Raw genomic sequence first — 13,555 nt, 5'->3', positions numbered from 1 at the left:
TGCTTATATAAACATGGATTTATATATATATATATATATATATATATATATATATATATATATATATATATATATATATATATATATATGTATATATATATATATATATATATATATATATATATGTATATATATATATATATATATATATATATATATATATATATATATATATATATATATATATATATATATATATATATATATATGAAGCGGTAGTGGTGTAGTGGTAAAACGCTCGCTTCATAAGCGAGAGGTTCCGAGTTCGAGTTATATATATATATATTGAAGCGGTAGTGGTGTAGTGGTAAAGCGCTCGCTTCATAAGAGAGAGGTTCCGAGTTCGATCCCCACCACGTCTCTGGTAGTACCGCGCTCAACTTGTTTCTCCGCGCAGCGGCCTTGTTCGTCGAGGTTCGTGTTTCGGAGTTATAGAGTTGAGATAGGGTTATAACCACCATTAAGTAGCCTCCTCATCTGTAGTGGCCTTCTTGGCCTTGAGGAGATGAATAACAAAAAAAAAAATATATATATATATATATATATATATATATATATACATATATATGTGTATATACATATACATATATATGTATATATATATACATATATATGTATATATATATATATATATGTGTGTATATATATATATGTATATATATATATATATATAAATATATATATATAAATATATATATATATATATATATATATATATATATATATATATATATGTATATATATATATATATGTATATATATATATATATATGAAATTTTTTTTTTAGTTCAGGTTCTAACTTATTTATTGTTTACCATGAGCGAGGTTAATAATTAAAAAGGTTGCTTAGAAATACTACCCTTCTACCTTTACATTTGTTAAATTAATTGTTTTTCTTTATGACAAAAATAACCTTTAGGTATAATATTTAATGAGATTGATGTAATGTGTAATGAGGTTGATGTAATGATGATATGTGATAAATCACATCAATTTATTTTATTAGGACTTTAAAAATTATAATTGCTTTTCTTAATATTATTTATAATTTGTTTTTAGACATATCTTGCGTTTAATAACCAAGATTTTAGACAGTTAGTATGCAATAATAAATCCAAAATAACCTTTGTGGATTGGGTAAGAAGAAAAGTATCTGTTAACATTTATAACTTTTTTTTGAGTTTTATTATGATTATTATTATTATTATTTTTTAATATTGTATTCAAACTTCTTGCTTTTTCATTATTTAAACTTTGTTTTTAACTTTTTTATATTTATTTTTTATTTGGAAAAAAATACTCAATAATTGTTTAATTGTTCAGTTAAATACACTAAGTAACAATTTTTTTGCTTGGCTTCATATTGTTATTACTCAACTCCTAAAGTCCAAAATTAAATCCATCCTTTATATATATATGATTATATATAACTGTGCTCATAAAAAGAACTGCAATGACTTTGCAAACGGTTATCCAAAAAAAAAAACTTTTTGAACTGAATCATAACAAAAGTAAAGTTGAAAAAAGTTAAGGGCAAAAAAAAGAGTAAAGAAAAAGAATTAAAAGTAAGCAGTATGCAATTAGAAAGTTTGAATGTAAAAAGAATCTTAAGTCATTAAATGACATTAGTTCAACAGTTTAAAGCATCAGTTAGCATGTTAACCATAATTGCTGAAGTTTTTTAATTTTTTTTTCTAATTTTCTTTGGTTCCTATCAAAAATTATTAGATGTCAGCATTTCTGCTTTTGTGTTTATATTTTTCAGTCATAGAATATCATCTGCATAAAAAGTTCACATAATTATTTTTTACAGGTACAAAATTCCAGTGCATGTTAACGCTGAAAATGTTCAAAAACAACTCAAACTTCAACGTCAGTACTTTTGAATTGGTATGCATGCACACCTTAGAATACAGCAAACATGTTAACCTATTAAAAAGACATAAAACAGATAAATAAAATTACAACTAAAATGATAAACATAAACACATCTACGAGTTTGAATAATTCATCAACAATTTCAAAATACTTCATAAAACTAGTTGATGATTTTTTTGGTGCAGTTGTTGCACAATTAACAGCTAAAGATGGTGTTAAATTTTATATATTTTATGATTTAAGAATACTTACAAGGGCAATGGCTTATTCTGATATTTTAAAGTCTCAAAATAAGTTTCGAAAGATAATGAATAACTATGCAGAAAAAATGCGCAAAAGAATCTGAAAACAAAATAGTTGAGCAAAAAGTGCTAGTTAATTTAAGGTTTTGCATCAAATTAGATGGAAATCTGTAAAGAAATTGTCATTATATGAGTATTCTTGTATTTTTTACAAAATTTGGAATCTTAGTCTTCCAATAGTTCATGGAACAATGCCAGCTTATAAATTTATAAAGTTTTTTTAGATACAAAAATTAAAGCATTCAATATTTTATTAGACAATGTTGGAATTACAATAGATGGAGCATCTGTAATCATGAAATCAGGAAAGTTAATTAGTGCAAATTAATAATTGTGTTTAATGCACAGCATTCAATTTACAATTACAAAGGTTCTTTATGTTAAAGTAATAATGTACTCTAGAAAAATATAGAAATATTGTCTAAGAAGCTTTCATTAATATTGAATGATTGAACAATTGAACTTGTTGTAGTAACCTAATAGCAATGTTGCAGCACTTTTTTGAAGTTAGAAATAGAAAAAGTCTAATAGATATTGAGTCTACTATCACATTGGATGAATAAAATATTAGCTTCTTATCAAATGAAATATCAGCATAATAATTTATGAGCATAAGTGATGCTTCTTTTCAAGCTTCTTTGAAGAATATTTTCTCAACAATACATTATAAATTAATTGGCTTCTCTTTTTATGAGATTTCTTTATTAAATCAGTTAATATTTTTTTTATTTTGTGACTTTTTTTTAAGTAATGTTGCAAACTATGAATAATAAAATATAGTTTGAAATATGAAGTTTATGTACTTTTTATTAATAATATATAATTTCAGAACACTTTAAAAAGTATGCATTTATAATTTACCAGTCATTTAGTGAGGAGTTTTTATGCAAAACTTAATTTTTCAAAAAATTTATTTTTAGCAAAATAAACTTTTTTAAACATCTTACTAATAATATTTTTTGATTTATTTTGATTTATTCAACACTTATTTTCAACTTATTAGCATGCTATTTCTTTTATTTTCTTCTATTAGTATGCTATTTCTTTTATTTTCTTCTATTAGTATGCTATTTCTTTTATTTTCTTTTATTAGTATGCTATTTCTTTTATTTTATTTTATTAGTATGCTATTTCTTTTATTTTCTTCTATTAGTATGCTATTTCTTTTATTTTCTTTTAGGAAAAAGATGGTAACGTTGTTCTGAGCTCACCAATGTTAAGTGATAAGGTACATATGTATAGGTAGTTAAAGTACTCTCACATTTGTTTAATTTGTTGAATTAGTTAAACCAATTTGATTAATTAATTAATTTAACTAATTTGATTAATTAAACAGTTAAATTAAGTAATTTGAACGGTTAATTAGTTAAATTAGCTAATTTAATTTGTTAAATAGTTAAATTAACTAATAAATTGGCTAAATTAAAACTAATAAATTAGTTTATTAAACTGGTTTTAAATAAGTTGAAGCTTTTTCATTTTCTTATCAAACTTTATTTATAATTTTATCAATAGATTAGACAGTTTAATTTTTAAAAAACTTTTATTTATAGGATTTTAATACAGTCATAGGTAATTACAAACAAACCGTGTTACATCCACAAAGTAATCAAGCCTTTACAGCCACTGACAATGGAAGTATTATTGTTTGGTCTCAGCTCAAAAATGGTGAATGGAAAGCATTGAAAGTTGTTAACATTCAAAAGGATGCAATAACGACATTAGTTTTATGGAACAGTAGTTTTCTAGTAACTGGTGATGTAACCGGAAAAGTTAAGTTTTATGATACCCAACTAAAGTTCAAAACCTGGTAAATATCATATTTCTTTTTTTTATTATGAGTTTCCAATGTTTTATAAATGTCTGTTCATTAATTATTTATCAATTATGGGCTTATATTATTAAGTATCAACCATAAGTTCTTTTTTCAATTTTCTTATCTCTGGTAATGTACACATTGTTAAACTGAGAATGCTTTAATATGCATCCTGTGCTAGCCAAATTTTGTTAAAACTAACACCGGTTAAATAGTTGAATTGGCAGGGGTTACTAGCCAAGGCTAAATTATTTTTTAGTTTTTTATGTTTTAACAATATTTAACAGTTTTGAATTTGAATAAATTTTAATGATCATCAATAATTTCATATTTCAAGAAATATTAAGAATAAATATTAATGCACCAGTAGTCTCAAAATCATGAAATATGTTTATAGAAAAATTGTTAGAGAAAAAAAATTAACATTTTCAGTTAAGCATTTTGATAAATTTCTTTTTTCCATTTTTAAAATCAACTTTTCCAAGACATACTTGTTACAAAGTTAAATTGTTAAACAAAAGGTTTATTTTTATACCATTTATGTTTTTTAGGAATTTTTTTTTCCACATGTGTAAATCTTATCAAGTTAGTTAAAATTGTAAATTTAATGTTTACTATTTATTATCTATTTTATTTATTATCTACAATTAATATTCTTTTGGTCTTAACGTTTCAATTTTTTTTATATTCTTGAACTTTAAAGTAGTAAAAAACCATGTGGATTGATAAAAATAAATCTAGCCTCCAGACCAACCCAAAAAAATTTAGCGATTTTTGTGTGACATTTTTGTAACTAAAAGCACAAAATGGTTGGATTCTTAATCCCCAAACCTTTCATGTAGGGGAGACCAGGGCTCGGTTTTTACTCTATGAGCTCTGTAGCCCTGTACATTTTTTTGAAAATATTAAAGTGTTGTCTTAACAGTAAGTGTTAACAGTGTCTTAACAGTAAGTGTTAAGTGTCTTAACAGTAAGTGTTGTCTAAACAGTACATTTTTTTGAAAATATTAAAGTGTTGTCTTAAAGAGTATGAATTTGGGTAACTTATAAAATTTGCATTCATTTACAAAAAAAATTCTTGGGGTCATTCTGGGCCCTCAAAAAAAAAAAAAAAAAAATTGCGCCAACTTACCCCACCCTAGGGTAAGTTGGCGCAAAGTATAAAAATAATTATTAATGTACTATTAAGTGCAAAAATAATAGAAACTTTTTTACTATTAATTTTTGCAACAATTTTATCCCAAAATTTAATATTACTTTTAGCTGGTACCAAATATTAGAACGTATAACAGCCAAAACAGTAGCCCACTTTTTATCTGTGAAAAAAAACCCTAAAAAAATAATTTTTTTAATGTTTTTGTAAGAATAGATTTTTTAAATATTGTTAAAGATTAAAAAAAATTAATTTTATAAAAATATATTTTTTTTTTCATAGTAAAGCCAACTTACCCCATGAAAACTTTGCCAACTTACCCCGAAAGCCTTTTTTTCAATAAACAGTCTATAGATCTTGAAAAACGGCATTTTTGAAAAAAAGTCTGTCTGGATATAGTAAACCAATTGTGACTGGAACTTTTACAATAATTTTTTTTTCATACGACTAACTATTTTCTTTGTAAAGTAAAAAGGAGGCAATGTTCCAAAAGTTACGTTTCTGTCTAAAAATCACATAAATCTTAATATCTTCCATTTGTATGCGCGAATCCTGACAATACTATAGTGAATGATGAAATGGACGATTAGCAAGGTTCTGTGTAATTTTTGTCACTTTCTGATGAAAGGCTTTGAAGATAAATACAGTTTGTCAACTTACCCCTGTGGCCAACTAGCCCCGGTCTCCCCTATATATATATATATATATATGTATATATATATATACATATATATATACATATATATATATATATATATATATATATATATATATATATATATATATATATATATATATATATATATATATATACAGGGTGGATGCTCGAAATCCGGACAATTTTAAATTTGCCGGCATTTTTTTGTTTTTAAGTTCTGTTGCGAAATTCAAACATTAATCAAAACAAACATTGTACTCTCGGGAAAAAAAATAAAAATTGCAAATTTAGCACATCATGTCAAAGGTATGACCGTAGAGTTATGACCGCAGAGTTGCAGTGGTTGAGTCCCTCTAATAAACTTCGTTTTTTCAGCGATGAGAAAATTTATACTTTGAATGATAAAGTGAACAGAAGAAATGACAGATGGTTGGCTCAAGACCCAGAAGATGTCCCAGTGATTGGTCAGACAAAATTTCCAGCCTCTATTCATGTCTTGATGTCTGTTTCCAACAAAGGCTATGTCATGCCACCACACTTCTTCCTGAAGCGCCAAAATGTCAACAAAGAAGTCTACTTGGACCTTCTGATTAAGGTGGTGAAACCTTGGATGGACAAGTGTTCCAATGGTAGCCCATATGTGCTTCAGCAAGACTCAGCTCCTGCTCATACCTCCAATTTGGTACAGGGTTGGCTTAAAGAGAATCTCCCTACATTCTGGTCACTTTTGGCCTCCAAACTCACCAGATCTCAATCCATTGGACTATTATGTCTGGGGCACTTTGGAACATGAGACCAATAAATCAAGTCACAACACTGTTGAATCTCTAAAGCGAGCAATTACTACTGCAGCTGCCAACATGTTGGCCGATGAGGTGGAGCACGCCTGCTCCAGGTTCAAGAAGCATATCAAGCAAGTCATTGAAGCTAAAGGCAGCTGGATTGAGTGAAATGGAAGCTCTTATATGTGTACATTAATGTTTAAAATTTCAGAAATATAGCTTTAAAACTAATACATTTATTTAAATTTTTATTTTGTGTCAAAAAAGTCCGGATTTCGAGCATCCACCCTGTATATATATATATATATATATATATATATATATATATATATATATATATATATATATATATATATATATATATATATGTATATATATATATATATATATATATATATATATATATATATATATATATATATATATATATACACTAGTAGAAAATCACTTAACAAAAATATTTTTCATTTTACACTGTGTTTCGTCAACAAAGATTTCTGATGAATCTTTGTTGATGAAACACATGAAAAATAAAAATTTTTGTTAAGTGATTTTCTACTAATACATAATTGCTCTGTTCTTTTAAGAACATTGAGCACTCTATTGTGTATAATACATTTTAAAGTTGTTTAAATATATCTATATATATATATATATATATATATATATATATATATATATATATATATATTATATATATATATATATATATATATATATATATATATATATATATATATATATATATATATATATATATATATATATATATATATATATATATATATATATTAACTCTCTATAAAAAAATGTTTCAAAATTATCATGATGTTTGAAATTATTTGATAGTATACCTTATTTAAGATAACTTTCAAAAAAAGTATAGTAATAAGAAAATTAGATTAAAATTAATAGTAGTAATCCTATATATCAGCTGTTTTATCAATTTTTGTTTGTCTTTTTATCAATTCTGTTGTTTTATCAATTTTTATTAAATATTAAGTCTTTTTTTTTTCTTTATGAAGGTTTGAAAACTTGGGAATCAACGACTCAATCATTGGAATCTCTTTTACATCAGATTCAGATAAAAATACTTCAATATCTAGTTATAAAAACTTGGCTGAGATTGAGTCTTCTTTTACAGTAGCAGATTTTGTGATTACTACAAACAAATCAAGCTATCTTTATTTTAAACCTGAATATAATGAAGTTTCGGTAGGACTTTTAAATATACTTTCATTTAAGTCAAACAGTTTAAACAACAACTGAATTTAATTTTTAATTTTTTAGCAAGTTTTCTTAAAAATAGTTAAGCACAAAGTTTTTGTTTGTTTAATTTGATATTAAACAAACAAACAAAAAAACTTTTTTTTTTTAATAATGTATAGCGATATATTAGTTTTTTTATTTTTTATTTATTTAACTAATACAATTCTTTTTTTCAGTTTTTGAGAAAAGAAAGTGACAAAGAAATCAAAACTATTGCATGCCATTTTAAAGAGTAGGTGTATATACAAATTTATTTATACAAAAGCGTAGGTATTTGTATACCCATGTATATCTAGACCTCAGAGCCAAAGGGTATTGATTCCCTTTTCTATTATTAACCAAGACAGCAGTTTGAAAGCTTTTTAATACCAAATGGCTATTGAACTTTTAATTCTTTTTAAATATCTTTGATTCAAAAACACTGTCTAGGCAGTGGCTTACTACTTAGTAGTAAGCCACTGCCTAGACAGTGTTTTTGAGTCAATGATATTTAAAAAGAGAGTGTTTTTTTTTTTTCAATTTTAAAAAGCTATTCTGGTACTTGTGTATTGCAATCACATTTTATTGACTTTTTTTTGTGGAAATTTTAATATGTTTTGTTGCCTAGTTGTTATTAAGGAATATATTTGTTTTTTAGATTTTTAAATAATTAAGAATTTAATCAAAACTTGAATGAAAGTCAGATAAAAATGTGGTGAGTGATTTTTAAAGCAATTTGTTGATGATCAAAACCGCATAAATGCTGCACAAATTGACATGTCAACTTTGTACATCATTTGAAATGGAGCAGTAGCTATGATTAAAGTATCAGCTGTAGGTACGGCAGTGACAACAGCTTTAACATAAGACCAATTGACATGACAATTGACAAACTCCAACAAATGCAAACACTTCATCTGCAACAGTTTGATAAGTCAAGAAATCACAAATGCATAACAACCACAGCATAAGGCTTTCCATTCACTGACATCATGTTTAAAATTCTGGTATATCAACACCTTTTTCCTAAACAACAAAAGACACCAACTTGACGCTCAAATACAGTTGGATAATCCGACATAGTTATGATAACTGAGATATGATTTAATGAGTCAATAATAAATTTAGATGGTTATATATCTTCAAAAAAAACAGATCAATATGTATTGGTGGAGGAACTGCAATATATGTAAAAGAATCTATTATAACCACAGATGACTGTTACATGAGTGCATAAAAATAAATTGTTAAACAACTGTGATGTAGTGTCAAGCTATCAACTTAGGACCACGTACTGTTGGGGTGTTTTTTCAGGCCCCAAATCACAGACGGAGCCAAAAATCTTGTGGATAGCAAAAATTTTACTGGTATGTTTATAGCTGGAGATTTCAACTACCCCAACATTGAATGGTATGACAATCTTTTCATTAGTGTGAAAGGTAACTGTCAACAGAGTTTAGATTTCGTCAACAATTTAAACAAAAATTGTCTCTACCAATGCGTGTCTGAACCAACGTATCAGATTGAGGATGGAAAACAAACATACTATATCTTGTTATAATGGACAACAGTGAAAGAGTGATAGACATGGAAGTAGGAGCACTGCTAAGATCAAGCAATAAGACACACAATGTCATTCAATGGGGTGTCATCGCAAGCAGCACCATAATAAGAGAAATCTATCACAACAAATCATACGCCTACAGGAAAGGTAATTATACAAGAATGAATGCAGCACTAGAATGAATAGACTGGGATAAAGAGTTTTCAAGAAAATCAGCAAATAAGTGTTATGAAATCTTCTTAGAAAAATGTAACAGCATGTGTCAGTCATTTATTTTGCCAAACAAAATAAAATGAAAAGTAAAATAAAGAATTCACATATATTGGCTGAAGTTAGACAACTAATACGTCTTAAAAAGACACAGTCAAGTTGTCTAAGAGCAATAAGTCATAAAAATATTGAATGAATACAAAGTGATAAAAAAGAATGTAAAAAAACCTGTAAAGAAATCAGTGAGCGAGTACAAAAAAATAATTGTTTTTGAGATGAAGTCAGATCCTCGGATATTCTACTTGTATGCGAAAACACAAACTACCAATTTTAAGAGACAATACAGGTGTAATAATCTTCAAAAAGGAAACAATGTCAATTGTCTAAATGAAAGTTTTCAATCTGTATTTGTGTCTGAGGGAGATATAGCGCTTTCGAAATTTGATAAATTAATAAATGAAGACATTGGCTAGGACTAAACGAGTGCATTAAATTGTGAGAACAAAATAATTAAGCGAAAACAAAGCAATATGGTGAGTTCATATGTACATAAGCAATGTGCGTCAACACTCTCAAAACCGCTAGCAATCATATTCAACCTTACAATTAAATTGGGCATAATGCCAAATAGTTGGAGTGAAGCAAACATAACCCATAAACATGATATACCTCGATTTTAGCAAGGCCTTTGACAAGTTACTGCACAAAAGTCTATTACTCAAGTGTGAAGTATATGGGATATCTGGTGTTTTGTTGAGATTGAGGTTTTTAACCAATTGTAGGCAATGTGTTGTAATGGAAAAAGTTTCATCATCATGGTTGAATATACTGGTGTTTCTTAGGGATCCGTTCTTGGGCCTCTTTTGTTTTTGATACTCATCAATGGCATACCTAGAATACTACAATGTATAGGCAAACTTTACGCTGACAACAGCAAGCTAATAAAAACAAATAAAAACATTCCGGATATGATCAGTTTGCAAAAGGATATCAACAAGTTAGTTGAATGAAAAAGCATATGGCTAATGGAGTTTAAAAAAAAAAGTGCAAAGTTATGCATATTAGCAAAACGAACCCTCAGATTATCTATATAATGACAGAAAATGGTGTTAAATACAAACTAGGCAAAACAACAGTAGAGCGTGACCTCGGCATGTTGATTTAATCAGACATCAAATGGCATTGTCAAGTTAATGTAGCAACAAAAGCGCAGAATGCACTCAGAGTCGAGCATATCTTCACTCATCTAAATATAGAAATGACAGGTACTCTGTACACAGTGCTAGTTAAATAAGAGTAGTAAGTAGGATTCCATACAGGGGTTGCAAACTCACCTTGAGTTTGCACTTCACCTTGAGTTTGCACTTCACCTTGAGTTTGCAACTCACCTTGAGTTTGCAACTCACCTTGAGTTTGCAACTCACCTTGAGTTTGCAACTCACCTTGAGTTTGCAACTCACCTTGAGTTTGCAACTCACCTTGAGTTTGCAACTCACCTTGAGTTTGCAACTCACCTTGAGTTTGCAATCCCTGTATGGAATCCTACTTTTAAAGGTGATATTGAAGCACTGAAAAAGGTCCAACGCCGCGCAACCAAACCGGAACAAAGTCTCAAACATCTGTGTTGTGAGGAATGATTATCCAAAATGAAATTGACTACTTTGGAGACTAGGTATTTGCGCGATGATTTATTACAAGAGTACAAATTAATGAACAATATAGATCACATTACATAGCTTAAACCACAGCTATTTGCACTGTCATTACAAGTACACGGACCAGTATCAGCAATAAGAGGTCATAATTTAAGAATTGAAAAAGAAAATGTCAATTCTTTGTCTCAACAAGGCTTCTTTAGTAACTGTATTGTGAATGAATGGAATGCATTACCAATTCATGTGGTGAATGCGCAGTCTTTGAACTTTTTTATTGGAAGACTTGATAGAATTTTGTTATAAATTTTGTGAAATTCGTTTATCTCTAGTTTTTTTTATATATAATTTTTAACAAATTGTAAATTATTATAAATAAAATAAAGAGTAGTATAGGCTGTCATAATGCATATATAACCATATATGTGTTTTGCAATTTAACTCGCTACAACATCTTTATTACTATTACTATTACTACAGATTTGACTCAAGCTTTAACTTAATGTTTAAGCTAATGTCTTTTTTTAGTGTCTGTTTAATTTAACTTGTTGTCTTTTTTAATGTTTGTTTAATTTAACTTATGTTTTTTTTATTGTTCTTATTTTAAAGATTTCCTTGAGGGTTTTATTTTTTTTACTGATTTCCTTTTAACAACAAACAATACAAAAAAAATTTGTTTGCACATCTTGTTCTTTACTAATTTTGTTTATTAAAGTTTCCCACCATCTTTATGTGTGAAGTTCAAATTTTTAAATAGTCATCAGTTTTTTACAAATTTATTTTTGCGAGAATTTATTTAGAGCATGGGAATATCCAGGGTCACCCCTGGATATTCCCATGTCACACCCCTTGTCAGTCTTGACAAGGTGACTCAATCCTCCTCTTGTGTATGCTCAACAAATTTTATCGAAATTTTATTTGTAGTTAGTAAATATGAGAATTTTAAAAAGAAATAATAGAAATTTATTGTATTGTAAGTATATTAAAAGTATTGTACTGTAGAATACCAGTAGAATACCAGTACTTATTATTGATATTTAGTTATACCTACTGATTTCCTTATTGCTGAGTATTATACAATATACTGTGTTATACTGTAAGTATACTTAGTCTATGGTACTGTACTGCATGTGTTACAACTAATTTGAGCTTAATTAGAAAATCCAAGTGTTAAACAATTTAATATTGCAAATGTAAAGCAAATAAAGTTAATCTGAAAAAAATAACATGCAAATAGAACACTTATCCTTTACCCAATAAATGCGAAAGTTAGTTGTTAATAACTTTCTTTTAATTTGAGTATCTAAGGTTGATAAAAGTAATACATAATCTATTTTTAGATCTTGTTTTTTATTGTCACCTTGATGTTATGCTATTTTTTTGTTATAGCTCGTTGATTGCTGTTGGGGGACTTGATGGATTGCTTCAAATTTTTGACTATCAGGTTAAGTGAGTTGTTTTTCTTGTCAGCTGAATATGAAAAGTTATAAGTGATTAGTTTAAATAAAGTTATAAGTTTTTATAAATATATTTTTTACTTCTCTTATAATTATGATTTTGTTTTAAAAAAAAAGACTTCATTTAGATCTTTAAAGAATTCAAAAGAATTGAACATTGGCATTACTGCTTTAGCGTACCATCCAAATGGAGATTATTTAGGTTATTTGTTTTTCATATTACTATCATTTTAGTTTAATGTTTGTCTATTTTTTTAAACAATTTTTTTTTTTAATTTGGAGTTAAAATCTTTGCAGTTATCATTATGCAACTATTCTTCTTTACTTATACAATAATATAGTTCAATATTTTTCATCTAAAGTTATTGAAACTTTTGATCTTTTCTAAATTGGATCTAATTGGATTTGGTTTGACTATAACAAAATATTTAAATAAAACAAATAAGCTAGATTATTCAAACACCTTGCTAATTTGTTTTAATTTTTAATGTCAATTTTTTACTTTGAAATGTTTGAAATAAAAAAAATGCAAACAAATTAGCAAGGTGTTAAACATTTATTACAACAATATTGATTATTTTAAAACTTTTTACGTTTCTTAAATCAAAGTTCACCAAATACTTATGCTACATTAAAAAAATGTAGTCATGACCATGTATAGTCCCTTTACATGGTCATGACTACATTACATGACCTAAGCTCCCTCATTGAAAGAGTTTTTGTTTAAATGTGTACCCCAGTGTTAGTTCTGGGATTGATACAATTTTTAATGCATATCAATGATCCAGATAAATTAAAAAACTAATGCAAGCTCTTTACCAATCTCTTTACCAA

At 27.1% G+C, this 13,555-nt stretch overlaps 1 protein-coding gene across 4 annotated transcripts in view; it reads left to right on the top strand.

Annotated features, from left to right (window-relative positions):
- Nucleotides 1–13,555, top strand: part of LOC100210587 (cilia- and flagella-associated protein 251) — an 81,024-nt gene that overhangs the window by 31,813 nt on the left and 35,656 nt on the right. For all 4 annotated transcript variants that reach the window (XM_065807334.1, XM_065807335.1, XM_065807332.1 and 1 more), the window contains exons 8-14: nucleotides 1,061–1,138; nucleotides 3,362–3,409; nucleotides 3,735–3,991; nucleotides 7,616–7,805; nucleotides 8,036–8,091; nucleotides 12,654–12,713; nucleotides 12,850–12,923. In XM_065807334.1, coding sequence (XP_065663406.1) covers nucleotides 1,061–1,138; nucleotides 3,362–3,409; nucleotides 3,735–3,991; nucleotides 7,616–7,805; nucleotides 8,036–8,091; nucleotides 12,654–12,713; nucleotides 12,850–12,923 — 763 coding nt within the window. The remainder of the gene's footprint in view (nucleotides 1–1,060; nucleotides 1,139–3,361; nucleotides 3,410–3,734; nucleotides 3,992–7,615; nucleotides 7,806–8,035; nucleotides 8,092–12,653; nucleotides 12,714–12,849; nucleotides 12,924–13,555) is intronic.

Source organism: Hydra vulgaris, chromosome 10 (assembly GCF_038396675.1).
Source record: "Hydra vulgaris chromosome 10, alternate assembly HydraT2T_AEP".
In the NCBI taxonomy this organism is placed as follows: Eukaryota; Metazoa; Cnidaria; class Hydrozoa; order Anthoathecata; family Hydridae; genus Hydra; species Hydra vulgaris.
Note: the sequence above shows the minus strand (reverse complement) of the source record. Positions and strands in the feature narration are given on the sequence as shown.